The sequence below is a fragment of the Saccopteryx leptura genome, unplaced genomic scaffold (genome assembly GCF_036850995.1).
Source record: "Saccopteryx leptura isolate mSacLep1 unplaced genomic scaffold, mSacLep1_pri_phased_curated manual_scaffold_20, whole genome shotgun sequence".
Lineage (NCBI taxonomy): Eukaryota > Metazoa > Chordata > Mammalia > Chiroptera > Emballonuridae > Saccopteryx > Saccopteryx leptura.
In genome coordinates, this window is record NW_027095702.1 from 2,265,579 (window position 1) to 2,283,314 (window position 17,736).

General features: G+C 37.7%; 1 protein-coding gene and 1 pseudogene across 1 annotated transcript in view; one reads left to right on the plus strand and one right to left on the minus strand.

The window, feature by feature from the left end:
* The window catches only part of LOC136386904 (dmX-like protein 1), a 56,132-nt gene extending 48,266 nt beyond the window's left edge, over positions 1 to 7,866 (minus strand). The window contains 4 exon segments of the mRNA XM_066358024.1: positions 312 to 386; positions 3,448 to 3,523; positions 6,380 to 6,505; positions 7,691 to 7,866. Of these exon segments, the coding sequence (XP_066214121.1) occupies positions 312 to 386; positions 3,448 to 3,523; positions 6,380 to 6,505; positions 7,691 to 7,777 (364 nt within the window). The 5' untranslated portion in view covers positions 7,778 to 7,866.
* A 7,485-nt stretch (positions 7,867 to 15,351) lies between these two features.
* Positions 15,352 to 15,823, plus strand: LOC136386905 (prefoldin subunit 4 pseudogene; annotated as a pseudogene).
* The last annotated feature ends 1,913 nt before the right edge of the window (positions 15,824 to 17,736 follow it).

Below are 17,736 nucleotides of genomic sequence, written 5' to 3' on the forward strand. Positions count from 1 at the left end.
CTCCCGCAGCAAAGGCTCCATTGGAGCAAACATGGCCCGGGCGCTGGGGATGGCTCTGTGGCCGCTGCCTCAGGCGCTAGAGTGGCTCTGGTCGCAACATGGCGACGCCCAGGATGGGCAGAGCATCGCCCCCTGGTGGGCAGAGCGTCGCCCCATGGTGGGCGTGCCGGGTGGATCCCGGTCGGGCGCATGCGGGAGTCTGTCTGACTGTCTCTCCCTGTTTCCAGCTTCAGAAAAATGAAAAAAAAAAAAAAAAAGCAATAGCTAGGAAAGTGGTATTTTATTTCAGTTAATTTTGCTTCTGTTCTTACCGGCAGGATACCAAGTGATATTGTGTGCTATTGATTCCAAAAAAAACTGACCAGTTTTCTGCCATTGACTGTATACTTCATAAAATTAAAATAAAATAAAAGGTTATTTATCCAATTATTATTGACACCTTTTGTCAAACAAATGTATACATTCATTATAATTAATAATACATGCATTTTTTTTAGGTATAACTGACCATGCAGTCATGTTTAAGAAGAACAAAACATTTAATTCTGTCAAGAAAAATAAGAATATGTGGTAGAGGAGATTATTGAGAGACTATCCACCCCTGGAGGTCCAAAAGTCTACTGTTAGTATATTTAAACAACTAATAATAGTATACTCCACCTTAGGAAATATTCTTATTGACCTCAGACTTATGTGTGAAAACTCAGAAGAGATGGAATACTTCCATTATAATGTATAATTTAAGTCTTTTCATTCCTTAAAGAAATAGTTTTCAAATTTTTTATCTGAAAGCCAGTAAGAAATATATGTTGTATTGTGAACCAGTATATATATAATATACAAATCCAATCAGAAGTAATCTACCCTTATTATAAGTGATGCACTCTTAACATTTTTACTCTATTTAATTCTCCTTTATATTCAGGTTGTGGCCTACTAGGTTGATTTCACTGACCTCTAATAGATTGAGGACCATAACACTTTCTTAATGTAGTGGTTCTCATACTTTAGTACAAGAATAACCTTAATGTTTATTAAAAATTCAAATTTCCTCCCCGGCCGAATAGCTTCATTGGTTGGAGCATCGTTCTGACACACCACTGTTATGGGTTTGATCCTCAATCAGGGCACATGCAAGGAGCAACCAATGAATGCATAAATAAGTGGAGCAACAAGTGGGTTTTATTTTCTCTCTCTCTCCCTCTTTCTCTAAAATCAGTAAATATGTTTTTAAAAATCTTTTTAAAAATTCAAATTTCCAAGACCTACTACTGTATGTCTAAAGGTTCAGGCTCAGAAGGTTCAAGACAAGGCACCAGATTCTGCACTTTAAACAATATCCCAGATAATTCTGATACTGGTGGCCTGCAGCACATGATTTTTTAAAACACTGCCTTGAAGAAATGGCTCTCAATCACAGTGTACATCAAAACCCTCTCCAGAACTAGATATACAGGTCCTAGACACAACCCCACACTACAGATTTAGAAGTTCCTGGGGCAGGATCTGGACACATGCATCAACTAGTGATTCTGAAGAGGACCTCTTATAAAGAACCACCATCCTAAAAAAATATGCCAGAATGTACAAAGAAATGGAAATATCATATATATATTTTATGAGGATCTAAAGATTCTCTGAGTAGACCCTGGAATAAGAGATTTCGTGTGCCTTCCAAGTCTACAGTTCCTCCATCTGAACAGGCTTTCTCTTTAGCCGTCAGGCTTTTTTTTACCCTCTCTGCAAAGTTAGTGCTACCTACCAATAAATCAGGCTCTTTTTAATGAGTTGTTGACACTGTTATATTAAACAATCATATAACAAGAGTGAAGGGGCAAAAACTGAAAATCTCAATTCTACCCATATTAATACAGGCATTTTAACATAATGCACAGATTTGTTAAAAATCAGTTTAGTTCATTTAATAAACATAGTATTATTTGAAATATATTGTTCTGAGTGGAGCAAGCACCTTTAAAATTTAGTTTCAGTACTGTCAATTACTAATTCACAATGCTGTAAGAGCTTCTAATATTGCATTCATTAAGTAATGTCTAAACACAAATAAAAAACAGGGGAGAATTGTGAATTTCCCATCTATAAAATTTTAAAATGGGTATAAATCCAGAGAAAAATCTTTTTCATTAATACAAGGTACAGAAAAGAAGGCTCACACTTAGGGATCAATAAAGCTGGTTTTATTCCTAGTTCTGTGGCTCACTGGTCAAGTCACATTTCTTTTTGGACCTCTGAGGTCTTAATTATAAAAGAAAAAATACAGCTACAAAACTAAGTCAAAGAAAATATGTAAGACACTAACGAGTGAAAACTATGAAAGATACATAAAAGTGTGTCTATTATTAAAACACTGCTTTGTTCTTTAACATATTCTACACAATCTCTGACATCATGTCATCCTTACAATAGCTCATGAAGAATATGACAGTAACCAATCTCAGAATTCAGTTAAGAGTCTTCTGAAGCTCCTTGCTTATTAGTTCAAACAGCTAAGCCGCAGCAGAAAATCCCCAATCCTGACCCCTAATAAAGTCTCTTTGCACCACACTATACTGATCTTTTGTCATGTGGTTTAAATAACTAGTTTTTAATTTTTTATTGATTTTTTTTTTTAGAAAGACAGAAACACTGATGATATGTTCCACTTATTTATGCATTCACTAGTTGATCCTTGTATGTGCCCTGACCGGGAAACAAACCTGCAACCCTGGCGTATTGGGACAATGCTCCAACCAACTGAGCTACCTGGCTAGTGCTAAATTACCAATTTAATCTTCAGTGCAGATGTAGAGATGGGTAAAATAACCTGGTTTGTCTGTCATATTTAAAGACATTTAAACTGCTCAAGAAATCTACTATATAACCTCAATAATTATAAACTACCATTTAACCAGCTTTCAGAACTATTCCTGATTATAATTTCTTAAGACAGTTCACTGGCCTGTTAACCATAATATTACATGATATAATAAGTTCAAGAAAATAGTCCTAGAGGTATGCTAAGACTCTGCAGTTAAAACATGTAACTTTAAGAACAAAATACATAAGGCAGTAAAACTATGTGAAAGTAAATCATAAAAGCAAAGAATAAAATGCCACCTAAGACTGGACAATGCTGTTTGTACTAGCAGTAACTGTATCATAACTGCCAAAGAAAGTTGTGGACTCTTTAAATAAAGAAAAAAAATGTCAGGAGCAAAAATAAATAAAAATATTGCAAGACAATTCATTAGCACAGTTTAGTTAAATTCTATTTCAATGAAAGATTTAAACATTTTTAACATGAAAGTGGCATTTAACATTTATTGTTAACTATAGTGTATAGTTTATACTAATTTATTTGATGATCATTCTGACTTTGTACTCTAAAAAATAACATCTTTTAATACTCAAGACATTTTGATTCTTAAAAGAAAAATGATAAGTTACTGACCAAATTTTTCTTTTGTTTCGGTAGGTTAACTGGTTCAAAAACAGAGAGAACATTTCCATAGCATGCTGCAATCTTCAAAAAAAAAATGAAAAAAAATTATGGCTAAGTTAACTTACTTATAAATCAAAAGAGCAAAGGAAATTAATAGTGTAACTTAAAAAATATGCCCACATGTGCAATTTCATTCACCAATACTTGAGAATGTCCGTTTTAGAGACCATCGTATCTGGATCAGAATCCCAGTGCGTACTGTCTGTCACTCACTGTGTAACTAGCAAGTTAATCTCTCTGAACCTTAGTTTCTCTATCTATATTTATAAAATGTATAATACTATCTTCCTAATAGAATTATTTTTAGGATTGAAAGAACATTTGTAAAACATCTTACATAGTATTATAAGATACATAGTAAATGTTAATTCCATTCCTCACAGAAGAATATATAATGATGTATTCCTTGTCAAGTAGAACATTTGACAGGACTTAAAATCAGTTTTTAGCCTCAAAGTTCACAATTCTGTGAGTATATATTCAACTTTTTAAAAATAAAACTTAGATATGTTCCTTTGTGTACTCTCTAAGGCATGTATTTTTTTAATATTCTATTTTATTTGTGTATGTTTAAAATCGACCCTTTAAATCAATGGAGTATAACCCTTCCTGGCTCTGTTTTATTAGGTAGTTATTACTAATGTTTGAGTGAGTCACAAATGAAGAACACTGAAATATCAGAAAACAGATAAGATAGACCTACAGAAAGACAGATTCAATGAATAAGATTAAATGAATTAATTATTAAATAAATAAATGATAAAAATAATTATATATAATCTAGGGAAGGGGTAAGGAATGAAGATGTAACATACATATGGGGAAAGAAATCTTTCAATGGATGTTTTTAAGTGTTCTGAGGAACCTTAGGATATAGAAATCATCTACTGAGTTGGTCTGGGAGGGAGTATTTAGTTTGGGCCTTTAAAGTGTAGGTAGTATTTCTTCAAAGGACAGTAAATATTCAATTTTGGAAATAAGGCATAATATGAACACAAATGTAAAGATTAAAAGAGGCAATGTGGTATGTTGGAGGTGACTGACCACCAGCCAAGCTAGAAGAGAGGATTCCTTAAATAGAACAACGAACAGGAGGCCAAAAAGGCAGGTTTGAGCCAGTTGTTCAGGGCCCCACGATAAGGTGAACAGTTAGCTAAGGTAATAGTAATCTAAGAATGTTTTTAAACAATGAATAATAAAACAATGAATGTTTTCAACAAATGAATAAAAAGATAAATGCAGGTGAATTTCCTCAAGAAAATTAATCTGGTAGTATTATAAAGAAAAATATTAATGATAAAATACTGATGCCTGTGGTACCAAGTACCATTTCCTTCTTAAAGGCAAATAGTAGTACCTATGTATCAAAACTTATAAAATGTTCTTCTTGATATCTTAAGGAATCATTTGCTTATACTGATACTAGTAAAAAAAAAAAGCCTTTTATCAGAATGATTATAAAACCAAATGACCTTTTCATTCTAACCTGAACTGTCATGTAATCTAGCTTATCACAAAAAGATAATTCATACTGAAAATTATTAAAATTACATTTCCAATATTAACCAACCCTATCTGTGTCTAGATGGTATAAGTGAGTTTTTACACAATAATAAGATTATAGCAACTAGAGCTAGGAGCTCAAACAAACATGAAAAAAAAGAAAAAAATCTCAAGTTTTAGTATTGTATAAGATAGATCATTTTGCAGTACAGTGAGACTGAAATGAGTAAACAAAAGAAAGACGAGACACTTGTAACTGTATTAAAGAGAAGGGGGCACAGGAGTAGCAAAAGGAAGAGTAGTTCAACAAATAAGTAAAGACTGCAAGAGGCAAAACTCCTTTTACCATCAGTAACTTTAAACTAGGTCCCCGAAGTAATGTTCAGACTGGCAGGTCTATTAGAAATGATAGATTTTTTTAAAAAAAGGATTGGGTCCACTTTGGTTCCTCACAGAAAATGTTCTGGTGGCATCATATAGTTAAAAAAAAAAACACTACTTATTTAATTATCTAGTAAAAATATTAACTGTTTGAGTAGTACGAACATTCATGTACATCCTTGTGCCTTCTGACCATACAGAGTTCGATTGATATGTTTTAAAAATGTGTAAGGCAACATTAAAAAAAGGCAAATGTATGTGCTTGTTTCCATAAACTGGTTATCAAACAAACATGATTTTAAGTTAATAAAACTGGAACTGGAACTAATTTCATATATTGAAAGAAAACTCACTCGCAGGGGTCAACGAACATGAAAAAAACTCACTACATAAAGGGTTAAATAAAGTCGTAAAGTTCACCCCAGTATAGTCCACAGGAAACCATACCTAGGCCTGGCTCCCTATGCCAGGTGCTTTATTAAGCTATATACTACACAGCCTATTAGTTAGGACTCCCAATACTTGTATTTTATAGAACCATATTTAACCTGATACAGCATCACATGCTGTTTCTTATGTTGTTGCTGTTTTACTTTCAAGATTACTTTTTACTTTTCATATACATGTAATAAATTAAGAAAAAATTATAGACTTTAGAAGACTTTATCTTCATTTTAGTACAAAGTTTATCCAGAAATTACAAAGACGTAATTATCTGTCGGCAGACACGTATCTCTAACAAAATGATTTCTCTTCAGTAGTTTATTTTTAAATAGATGGAAGACTGTCATCCTGTCCTTTGAGTCAATCAATTTTTAAATAAGCTTTAGACTGGTGCAGGTAATAAGTATTAAATACAGGTAATAAGTAGTATTAAAGTTCTCTGTCAACTCATAGAGAAGATTATGCTTTATTTTGAAATTATATACTTCATAGACTATCCTGGCATAAACCATATTCAAAAATGTCTTATATTATCACAAGATTACAAACCTTGCCTTGTTGCATTGAACAGTCTACACATCCTACTTGAATATTTCCATGTTTAGCTCCTGGGATTATTTGTAACCTTTCAAAATCACTTCCCAATATAACAATGTCACACCCAGATGCATAAGCCTAAAAAAAAGGAACAAAAAATAAAAATGATAAAATTGCCAAGACCTAGCATGTAAAATACTAGCATTGAATATTACACTTTAACAGACTCATTTAAAGTTTTTTAAATTTTGTATTATTTGAGAATACTTCCTTTACCTCCCATATACAAGTCCCATCGGCAAATTTAATCAGTCCTATCAGCAAAAAGTATACCAATTAGTTCATTTCTTCCTTCTCCACTGAACACTACCGCCCTTATCTAAGTCCATCTTTCTCTTGCACTATTGTTAATAGCTTGACTGGTTCCTTTCTCACCTCGAATTTCTTTCCACACAAAAATTACAGTGATCTTTTAAAAATGTTTATTATACCAAGTACTTTTCCCTGTTTAAACCCCTTTAATAGTTTCTTGGAATAAAATTCCAACTCCTTACCATGATCAAATCCCCTAAATGATTGTTTTGATTCTTCAAAACCATCTCAAGGTTGTCTTTCTTTCCCCTAATTAGTTCCTGTCCCTAACTGCCCTTCCTTCTGTTCCTTAGGTATATCAATCTTTTCCACCTCAAGGTGTTTATCTACCTTTTATCTGCCTGGTCTTTCTCTAGCCAGCTTCTTCTTCTTTTTTTTTTTTTTCTTGTATTTTTCTGAAGCTGGAAATGAGGAGGGACAGTCAGACAGACTCCTGACCGGGATCCACCTGGCACGCCCACCAGGGGCGAAGCTCTGCCCACCAGTGGGTGATGCTCTGCTCCTGCCGGGCGTCCCTCTGCCGAGACCAGAGCCACTCTAGCGCCTGGGACAGAGGCCAAGGAGCCATCCCCAGTGCCCGGACCATCTTTGCTCCAATGGAGCCTTGGCTGCGGCGGGGGGGGGGGGGGGGGGGGGGGGGGGGGGGACACACGGGACAGAGAGTAAGGAGGGGGGGGTGGAGAAGCAAATGGGCGCTTCTCCTGTGTGCCCTGGCTGGGAATCGAACCCGGGTCCCCCGCACGCCAGGCCAACGCTCTACCGAAGAGACAACCGGCCAGGGCTCTTTTTAAATTATTATTATATTACTGCCAATAGTTACACTCTTGGCAGCCCCAGCATATCAGTAATCCCTGAATCTAAAACCGGCCTCCGTGGGTCACGCTGGGCCGAGCCGGGCTGACTCAGGGACGCGCACCAACCGCCAGCGACGCGGGAGCCTCCCTGACTCACCGTGAAGTGCTGGTCGCCGACGCTGCCCACGGAGAAGCAGTGGTCGCCGGGGTTCACAGCCCCGGTCAGCACCTGGTGCAGGTTCATGGCGGCGCCCTAGTCCTGCAGCGGACACCGCGGCCGGCTCGTGCCCGGGATCGGCGGCGGCTTCCTTCCCTCCTTCCCTCAGGGGCGGCGGCCGCTCTGGGGCGGCGACCGCAACAGCGACGGGCGCCTAGAGCCAGAGCCGCTTGGCTGGGGCCAGCAGCTCATCCCGAGCCGGGCAGGCGAGGCCTGGAGGGGGCGGGCCGGCGGGGGGCGGAGCGCCGTGCGGACCTGTCACAGCCCGCGCAGACCCAGGTGAAACTCCGGTGGACTCAGTGTCCACAGCTCCCGCCGACTCACCGGCCCGGGAAGGCTGCGCTGTCTACACACTTCTGAGCCCGTGTGGCGTAAGCAGCACCCGTTCGCCCTCTCCGCCTCCAGGGGTCGTCAAACTTTTAATAAAAACCGCCCACTTTTGCAGTGCTGGTAGACCTGGTCCCTACCACCCACTAGTGGGCGTTCCAGCTTTCATGATGGGCCAATCGCGGCGCTGTTTGGTTGCACGGTAGGGACCAGGTGGACCAGCACTGCAAAAGTGGGCGGTTTTTATAAAAAGTTTGACGACCCCTGCTAGGGCTTAATCTGACCATTGTACCAGAGTTTAAAACGGAGACGTGCCTTAGAAATGGAGTTGCAGTGTCCTGATAGAAACTACAAGTCCCAGGATGCACCGCTCCCTTAGGCGTCTCAAGAGTACTCCCAGTGAAGGTGACTCTGGAAGTGTCTCTGTCCCGGAGTATTATCAGTACGTGCGGGTCCAGCTCGCTGAACACTGTTTGAAAGGTTTAAACTTAATTTGACAACTACCTAAATGTTTTCACCTAAGTTTATCCTGTCGTGCTGTAATAACCCTGTCCCAGTCTTGTGTTGAACATTTGCTTTGGAAAAACTTAATTCCAAAATGATTATAGTGTCGCAGCTACACTTGTGAGCTTACAACTTTCCTTGTATTTTGACACGTTTTGCATTATTTATGATAAACACTTGTTTATATATCTCCTCCCATATACTGTAAGTCTTTTAGGGACAAACTGTGCTGCTTATCTTCGTAGTCCCAAGTATCTGGTGCAGTGCCAGTTCCAATTTAAAATTTTTAGTTCAGTAAATGTTAAATGAATCCATGTAAACAGGAACTCTCCACTTAAAAAGAGTAGTTTTTTTTTTATTTATTCAATTTATTTTAATATATTTTTGTTGTGGTAAAAAAAAAAATCCTTCATACTAGTACTTGGATGGAAGGAGTACTAATAATTTTATTTCATTTTGCTTTACCTAAGTTTTTTTGCAATGTACATTTACTTTGTTCTGAAGAAGTAAAAAATTACTTTAAAAAACAAGTTTAAGAACAATTTCGTTTTTAATTTGAAAGATGTAAATGAAGTCCATTATTTATGCCAGTCTCTTCATAAAAATGAGGAATTTAAAACTTAATTTGTCATTTAATAAAACTATCTTATTGAGTATTAGCATTCTTACAGTTTAATTTGTATTTTAATTGTTAATTCAAATTTTACTCAAAGTGGCTTTAAGTTAACTTTATATTTTAGACCCTAAAGCAAGATTTTTCAATGTTCTACATAAATTGTGTATCTGGCTCTGAAACTTAACATGTTTACTCATTTCATTCTCCTCAGTTAGGTTTTGAAGGGCATGCAGTGTAGCAGAACGAAAGAAATGACATGGCCTGGTAATTAAGAAATCTGAGATTTATTTCTTCTGATCTTGCTGTGCGACCTTGGAAAGTCTTAATAACTTTGACACTCGTTTTTCTTATTTGTAAAATTAAGTTTAACCTGATTATCAACATTTTGCTTGGCTTTCTCATCTCTGCACTTCTAAGTACATCTCTTTATTAAACTCCTTGAAATAGACTACCTGAGTTTAAATTCTGGCTTAACTACTGCCTGACCAGGCAGTGCGCAGTGGATAGAGCGTCGGACTGGGATGCAGAAGACCCAGGTTCCAGACCCCGAGGTCGCCAGCTTGAGTGCGGGCTCATCTGGTTTGAGGAAAAGCCCACCAGCTTGAACCCAAGGTCGCTGGCTCCAGCAAGGGGTTACTCGGTCTGCTGAAGGCCCACGGTCAAGGCACATATGAGAAAGCAATCAATGAACAACTAAGGTGTTGCAACGCGCAATGAAAAACTAATGATTGATGCTTCTCATCTCTCTCCGTTCCTGTCTATCCCTCTCTCTGACTCACTCTCTGTCTCTGTAAAAAATAAAAATTTTAAAAAAAAATTCTGGCCTAACTACTCAGAAAAATTACCTAACCTTTCTGTGCTTTACTTCTATATAAAGTGAGGACAGTACGTAGTAGATTTTTTTTATTTTTATGGAATTATCATGAAGAATAAGTGAGAACAGTATTTGGCACATTCACAGAATTCAGTGGATGTTAGCTATTTTATTATTATTTTTAAACCTGACATTTTAACATATATTTACTCTTTCTAAGGTTTTACAAATAGTGTCAAACCTCAGTCCAAATCTAAACTTTCCAGGGATGTTTAAGATTTCCACAAATGCTTTTGAGGCCAACCCAGTCTGTACCCAAAACTGTGGGACTACAAAAGCTAATGAAAAGCGAGGACATTCTTTTGCCTCTCTTTGCTGTCAACAGAGTTGACTACATATTCCATTAGCAAAAAGTATTTATGCAGGAAAAGGAAAGGATAGTAATCTAGTACATACAGCAATGGCGAATCACTCACAGGAAGAGAGCAAGAAGGAAGTTAGGAAAAAAAAAACATTACGGGGACTTCATAGGGACTAAGGTTCTGAAAACTCTTCCACGGCCCCTCCTGATTCCTGTCCTTTTTTTTTTTTTTTTTTAGTTTTTATTGATTGCTTCTCAAACACGCCTTGACCAGGGGTGGCGGTAGGGGAGAGGTAGGCTCAAGCAGAGCCAGCAACCCCTTGCTCAAGTCTGAAGTCAGAGACCTTGGGCTTCAAGCCAGCAACCTTGGGAGCGTGTTGATTATCCCATGCTCAAGCTGGTGACCCCACACTACTCAAACTGGCAAGCATGAGCTCAGGCCACTGTGCCACCACCAGTCAGGCCTGATTCCTAGAATTAAGGAATCTGTCATAAATTTTGACAACTCTTATTTATCAGAAATACTCTACTACTTTATTAAATTGCCCATTAATCCACCTATCTTTGATAGACAGCAGAATGAACTATTTCAATGAAACAACTGTTTGTAATTTATCTATTTCCTCTACTGAAACTCTGGCCTGCTCTCTGATTTTATATAGCCTTTGAGTTAAAAATAGTTTTTACATTTTTAAATGGCTGAGGCCCAGGCCAGTTGGCTCAAGGGTAGAGCGTCAGCCCTGCGTGTAGATGTCCTGGGTTCAGTTACCGGTCAGAGGACACAGAAGTGGCCATCTGCTTCTCTCCCTCTCCTGCACCCCCTTTCTTCCTTCTTCCCTTCCTGCAGCCAGTGGCTCAGTTGGTTTCAGCACATCAGCTCTGGGCACTGAGGATAGCTCCATGTAGCCTCTGCCTCCGAAGCTAAAAATAGCTTGGTTGCGAGCATGACCCCAGTTTGGCAGAGCACTGGCCAACAACCCCAGATGGGTTGCTGAGTGGGTGGATCCCAGTCGGGATGCATCCAGGAGTCTGTCTCTCTATCTCCCCTACTCTCACTTGGAAAAATATAAAATAAATAAATAAATGGTTGAAAGAAATCAATATAACAATAATACTTAATGAACCTGACCTGTGGGGGCGCAATGGATAAGGCACGAACCTGGAGCACTGAGGTCACAGCATCGAGACCCTGGGCTTGCCCAGCAAGGCACATATGAGAAGCAGCTATGAGTTGATGCTCCCGTTCTCCCCTACTCCACCTTTCTCACTCTCCTCTCTCTAAACTCAATAAAAAAATTTTTTTAAATTATTTTTAACTAAACAAGGAATATTGATGATACATGAAAACTATGTGAAATTTGTATATCCATTAATAAAATTTTATTGGAACACAGACATGCAGAATGTCTATGGCTGCTTTCACACTACAACTGCAGGACAATAGTTTAACAGAGACCGTATAGCCAGCAAAGCCAAAGGTCTACCGGAAAGTTCTGTCCGTTTTTGGAATAAAACAAAATACAAATTCTTCTGACTTAATTCATGGGGCACCCATCTTGAATATTTTCACACCAATCCTATCTTCCAAATATGGTTTGAAATGGTTTGCTGAGCTGAATTAAGCCTTTCTGCAATCTCTGATGCTGTCAGAAAAGGATCTTGCTCCAACATGGTCTTAACAACATCGTCATCAATCAAAGATGGTTGCCCAGAACGTGGCTTATCAGAAAGGTCGAAATCACCTGTTTCAAATTTTTCGAACCATCTTCTGCATGTCCTATTAGAAACTGTACCTTTACCAAACACTTTCAATAAATTTCTGCATGCTTCTGTAGCATTTCTTCCTTGTTGAAATTCGTAAAAATACAGTGGCGTAAATGAACTTTATCAGTAGCCATGGGTACACTATCGCTTCACACATAAGACTAACGTGAATCAACTTTGTTTTAGTTAATTTGCTACGTCAGTATGGATACATTAAGTGATAAAAATAGAGAGGCACACATGTGCCAAATAAACATGTGCTTACGTGTCGAAACTTGTGATAGAGACAGACAGACTTTCCGGTAGACCTTATATTTACTACTTGGCATTTTAGAGAAACATGGGCTGACGACCAGCCTGTAAGAAGGACCTGCTCTGTGAGCTATGAAATAGGTTTTGCTATGCAGAAGTGTTGTTGTACTGCATGGCAGCTTAATTTGCAAAACATTGAATGTTAATGATTACACAAGTATCTTTAAATATATCTATTGTGTGTATCTCTGATTCCCCGATATTTGTTATAGTGCAAAGTAAATACTCACTAATAGTTGAATGCAAAGATGAATATAAACAAAATCGGACTCCCATATATATAAAAATTTCCTTGGAAGAACTATCCCAGAGAGATGGCTATAGATAATCCCCTTACTTCCAAGCTGCTGCTCCTCCTAGATCACACCCTAATGTCCTTCGCCTCTTCTTCACAAGGGTCCATTTCTAAATCCAGTCCTTACTTATACAACTTGAGTGTCATTCTGACCTTGTGGCAAAACTAGTAAGGCAAGGAAATGGAGAAGAAGGTAACTTATACCTGTCTGCTTTTCATCTTCCCCTCCCTGGACTCTACTGCCCAGAGACACAAATGCACTTTCTAACACACACACACACACACACACACACACACACGACAGGGAATTCTTGAATCTAATTATTTCCTGAACTATAATTAGATTTTATTAATCTTTCCCTTGAGTGCTCAAAGGCTGTGTGCTTTTGTGTATTATTCTTTAGGGTTTTTTTTTTTTTTTTACTTTATTTAGTTTTATTCCTAAGAACTGAAAGGGGAACAATGGCTGTAAAAAAAAAAAAAAAAAAAGGAAGTCTTTTTAAAAAAGTAAACTTCTGTATATTTTGCATTATTACTAGCAGTAAAATCTCTTAGAAAACCAAAGTGCTGCAGTTTCTGGGACTGCCAGGCCAAAGAGAAGTTATGCTTTCTTCAGTGCTGATCTTAAAGGGGAAAGGGAGACTTTTATTAAAGACGCAACATGATGACAGTAACGGGAAAGGCAACAGGCTAAACTCTAAGGTCCTCATGAGGAAAAAGAAGCATATAGGAAGCCAGCTCAGATTTGACTGCCTGATATCCTTGTGATTCCTCTCTTCCTGCTGCCCTCATCCTAAACTCATCAGGATAAATCCCTGTCCTCCCAGGGCGTGTGCCACAGGAGCCAACAATACAAACTTCAGTCCCCACTGCCAACACCCAATCAATGAGGGGGGTTATAAGTAAAGGGAATGAATCCCTAATCTCATAACTAAGGCTAAATCAGGGGGACTGTGCTGCTGGAATTTCACACAAGTATTTCAAACTCATCTCATAAAAATAATATATGAGGTCTCTGTGCAAATAAGACACTGACTCCCCCAGGAACTTGCCTATACAGCCAATAGTAACCTTGCTATAGCAAAATCAACCAGGAATATTATGAGTTAAATAGATATTTGAGCAATGATACAGGACCCTAGTCATCATTTATAATGTTATTATAGAAAAGTTAATTCCAATACCTCTAAAATTTGGAGATTGCCATTAAATAAAGTCTCTTGGCTCACTATTGCTCGGCTGGAGGGCTGTCTACCTTTAAGCATTTAAAGGGCAGTTATTTATAAAAACCACTGTTTATTAAACAACTACTCTACACTGTAATAGGTATTTTGTTACCTTATTTAAATTGCAGCAACCTAGAAGGGCAGTGCTTGAATTCAAATAATTTAACAACCAGTTCTCTGCCCTAATGACCATTTTAAGTACAAGAAAACAATATACCAAGAGGTAGTTTATTATTTCATGCATTTAATACTTAAATAGGAACAATAAGAGTACATGAAAATATGTTATAAGAGTTTTAAAATATTAATGAAAAAATATTAAATAGTACCTTACAAAAAAACAGTAAAATTGTTATTTAAGATATTTCCATATTACTTCTTGATTGGCATCCTCACTTGCAATTTTCTTTGCTTTTATCTGAGTATCATCAGCTGTGTGATTTATCCTTAACCATGTTTTCACTGTAGGAGTTGGATCCCATCTCTTTACCTATGAACAGCTTAGAATACGCTGTTGCACAGATGAACATTAAGAAAGAGTAAGGGATGTAAATTTGTGATTTTCACATTGGTCAGCTGCCCAGGCATCCACCTTAGAGAGAACCCTGATTACAAGTGCCATTTTAACAACTGGTTTGCTGAACTCAACAAAAAATTAGGTATTGGTTTTGCCAAACATGTGTGAACTGGCTGAATCCTACCACTGTGTAAGGGTAATATCTCTGTTTTACAAATGAAAAAACCTAAACTCAAAGAGATTAAATAACTTGGCAAAGTCACATTAAATTTGTATCAAATCACCATCCAAGGATTTGAACTCGGATCTCTTGGGCTGCAAAGGCTAAGTGTTCTTTAAAGACCTCTGAACCCCAAGGTGAACACAACCAGAGTCTACCTCTTATCCTCTACCTGGAAAGGGAAGAAGAGACAGGAAAGGTGAGTTGATTTATTTAAAGTGGGTCTTCAGGATTCTCTGGTGAAAAAATAAAATCTTTTAAAAGTTTTCTCCTTTTTCACAATGAAGGGAAGCTCATTTCCTTACCTTGACCCAGTTCTAAACTATAAAGGCCAGCCTTTGTTATAAGGTAAAATAACCAACTCCAAAAAACTCCCTGACACTCAGCCAATTAGGTAACTATTCACTTGGTTAAAGGCAAATACTTCTGGGGAAGTTTTTGAACCACCAATAAATCACACACATTAGTTTGTCTTTACCAGGTGTGGCTCTCTTGTGCCTACTGGAGTTTTCATTAGGAGGAAGCAGAAGTCAAGAGATGTTATTTGCTTTCCCTCTCTTTCTCCACCATAGTGGTATGTATGGTTGACTTTGTTCCTTTCCATGTCTTGTTACAAAAACTTTCAGGATCAAATAATTACTGGCCATGAAGACGGGGGCCATGATGAAGAAAGTGGCTGCAGAAGTCAATGTCACTTTTGAAGATCAACAAAAAAATAAACAGATTGACTAGGAATACAAGTAGAATCATAGACCTGAAGGAAGAAAAATGTAATAAAGAAACAACTCCAAACTTTAGAAGATGCCTGTGAGGATATGCTTGCAGATGACAACTGCCTAATGGTACCTTATCAAATTGGTGATGTTTCCATTAGCCATTCTGAAGAGGAAACACAAGAAATGTTAGAAGAAGCAAAGAAATATTTACAAGAAGAAATTGATGCCTTAGAATCCAGAGTGGAGTCAATTCAGGTGTTAGCAGATTTGAAAGTTCAATTATTTGTAAAATTTGGGAGTAACACAAACCTTGAAGCTGATGAAAGTTAAGCATTTTTTAATACTACTTTAAAAAATTTTTAATACACTTTAATATTGTTTAAATGATCATTTCCCTTCAAATGATATGAAAAGCAAAACTTAAAAATCTTTTTTATTTATTTAATGGAAACTTGCCTATTTGCACATCTTGCTTATTTATGTTATATTTTTAAAAGAAGACAATCTTCATGTATGTGTTTTTCATGACAGTGTGTCAAGTTTAGGAGTTTTATGTCATCTTATTGAAATCAGGTAAGGGGAAAAGTAATTACTGGCCAGGAAACAATAGCAGAATTGTCCCATTCTCCAATAGATTCAGATGAAGTCTGCTAATAAAATAAGATACAACTCCAAAAGGCGACATCGGGGAAGAACCAAGCTGTGTCAATAAGGAATCACATGTGAGATGGCGCACAAATTTAGACTATTTCAAGGTCACCTACACCTTACTGTCTGGACAGTTGAACTTGTTTTATTGGGAAACTGATTTTTCTCTTTGTTTCTTTGCTTCTGCACAAGTAGGTTGGTTCAATAATAAATATGAAACTTTTGTTTTAAAAAATAAAGAAGTAATTTTGAAAGGGAAAGGAGAGGCCATAGGAAAGACAACAGCAAGGAGTTTTGTTTAGTCAGGAGCAACTTCTGGGCAGTGGACTCTGGGGCAGGAATAAAGAAGAGAGACTATCCCCATCAAACCTCAGAGAATTAGTTTATGCATATTGACAAATTTATTCTAGAGTTTTATGAAGAAGGCAAAATCCCCCAAATAGCCAACACAATATTGAAAGAAAGGAATGAAGTTGGAGGACTGACACTACCCAATTTCAAGGCTTATTTTAAAGCTACTGTAATCAAGACAGTGCAGTATTGGTAAAAGGATAGACAATGGGACAGAATAGCCTAGAAATAGACCCACATAAATATAGTCAACTGATCTGTGGCAAAACAGCAAAGGTGGCGCAGAGATAGTCTTTTCAAGAAATAGAGCTGAAAAAAACGGGCAGCCACATGGTAAACAAACTAGACACAGAACTTCCCTCCTTCACAAAACTAACTCAAAATGGATCATAGACCTGAATATAAAATACAAAACTATAAAACTCCTAGAGGATAACATAGAAGAAAGTAGATGACCTTGGGTTTGAAGGTGACAGATACAAGACCAAAGGCATGATTCACTAAAGAAACAGTGGATGAGCTGGACTTCATTTAAGTAAAAAACTTCTGCTCTGTGAAAGACAATGTCAGGGAATGAGAAGACAACCATAGACGGGGAGAAAGTATTTGCAAAAGACACGTCTGGTAAAGGACCTATCTAAAGTATACAAAGAAATATAAAACAACTATCTGGTTCAGAAATGGGCCAAAGACATTAATGGATACCTTACTAAAGAAGATATACAGATGGAAAATAGTATATGAGGAAATGCTTCACATGATATATTATCCAAGAAATGCAAATTAAAACAACAATGAGATACTACTACACATCTGTCAGAGTAGCCAAAATCTGGAACACTGAATGCTGACAAGGATGTGGAGCAACAGGAAATCTTATTCATTGCTAGTGAAAATGCAGAATGATACAGTCACAGTGGAAGACAGTTTGGCAGTTTCTTCTAAAACTAAACTTGTGAAGAGTGAGTTTACTGGCTGAATGGCCTATTTGAAAATAGGGCAGCATTGCACACATTTGGCCACAATGGCATCCACCTTTCCCTCATTGCTACAGAAAACTTTCTCGTGTGCAAAGCAGGATCGTGTAGAGGTTCAAAGACCCTCTTTCCCAAACAGAGTGCTGGTCTTGGAAACATCAATTTGCCACCATCTGCAGCAGCACTGAGGTGACCCTTCCCAATACACATTCTTGTCCAGAGCGTGCTCTTGGTCCCTACACTGTAATTAGAGTCTCTGGAGCTGGAAAATCTGTACCATGTTACATCTCTGTAGCTGCTAAGTAATGACTATGGGCTAGTTTACCTAAGCTTTATGA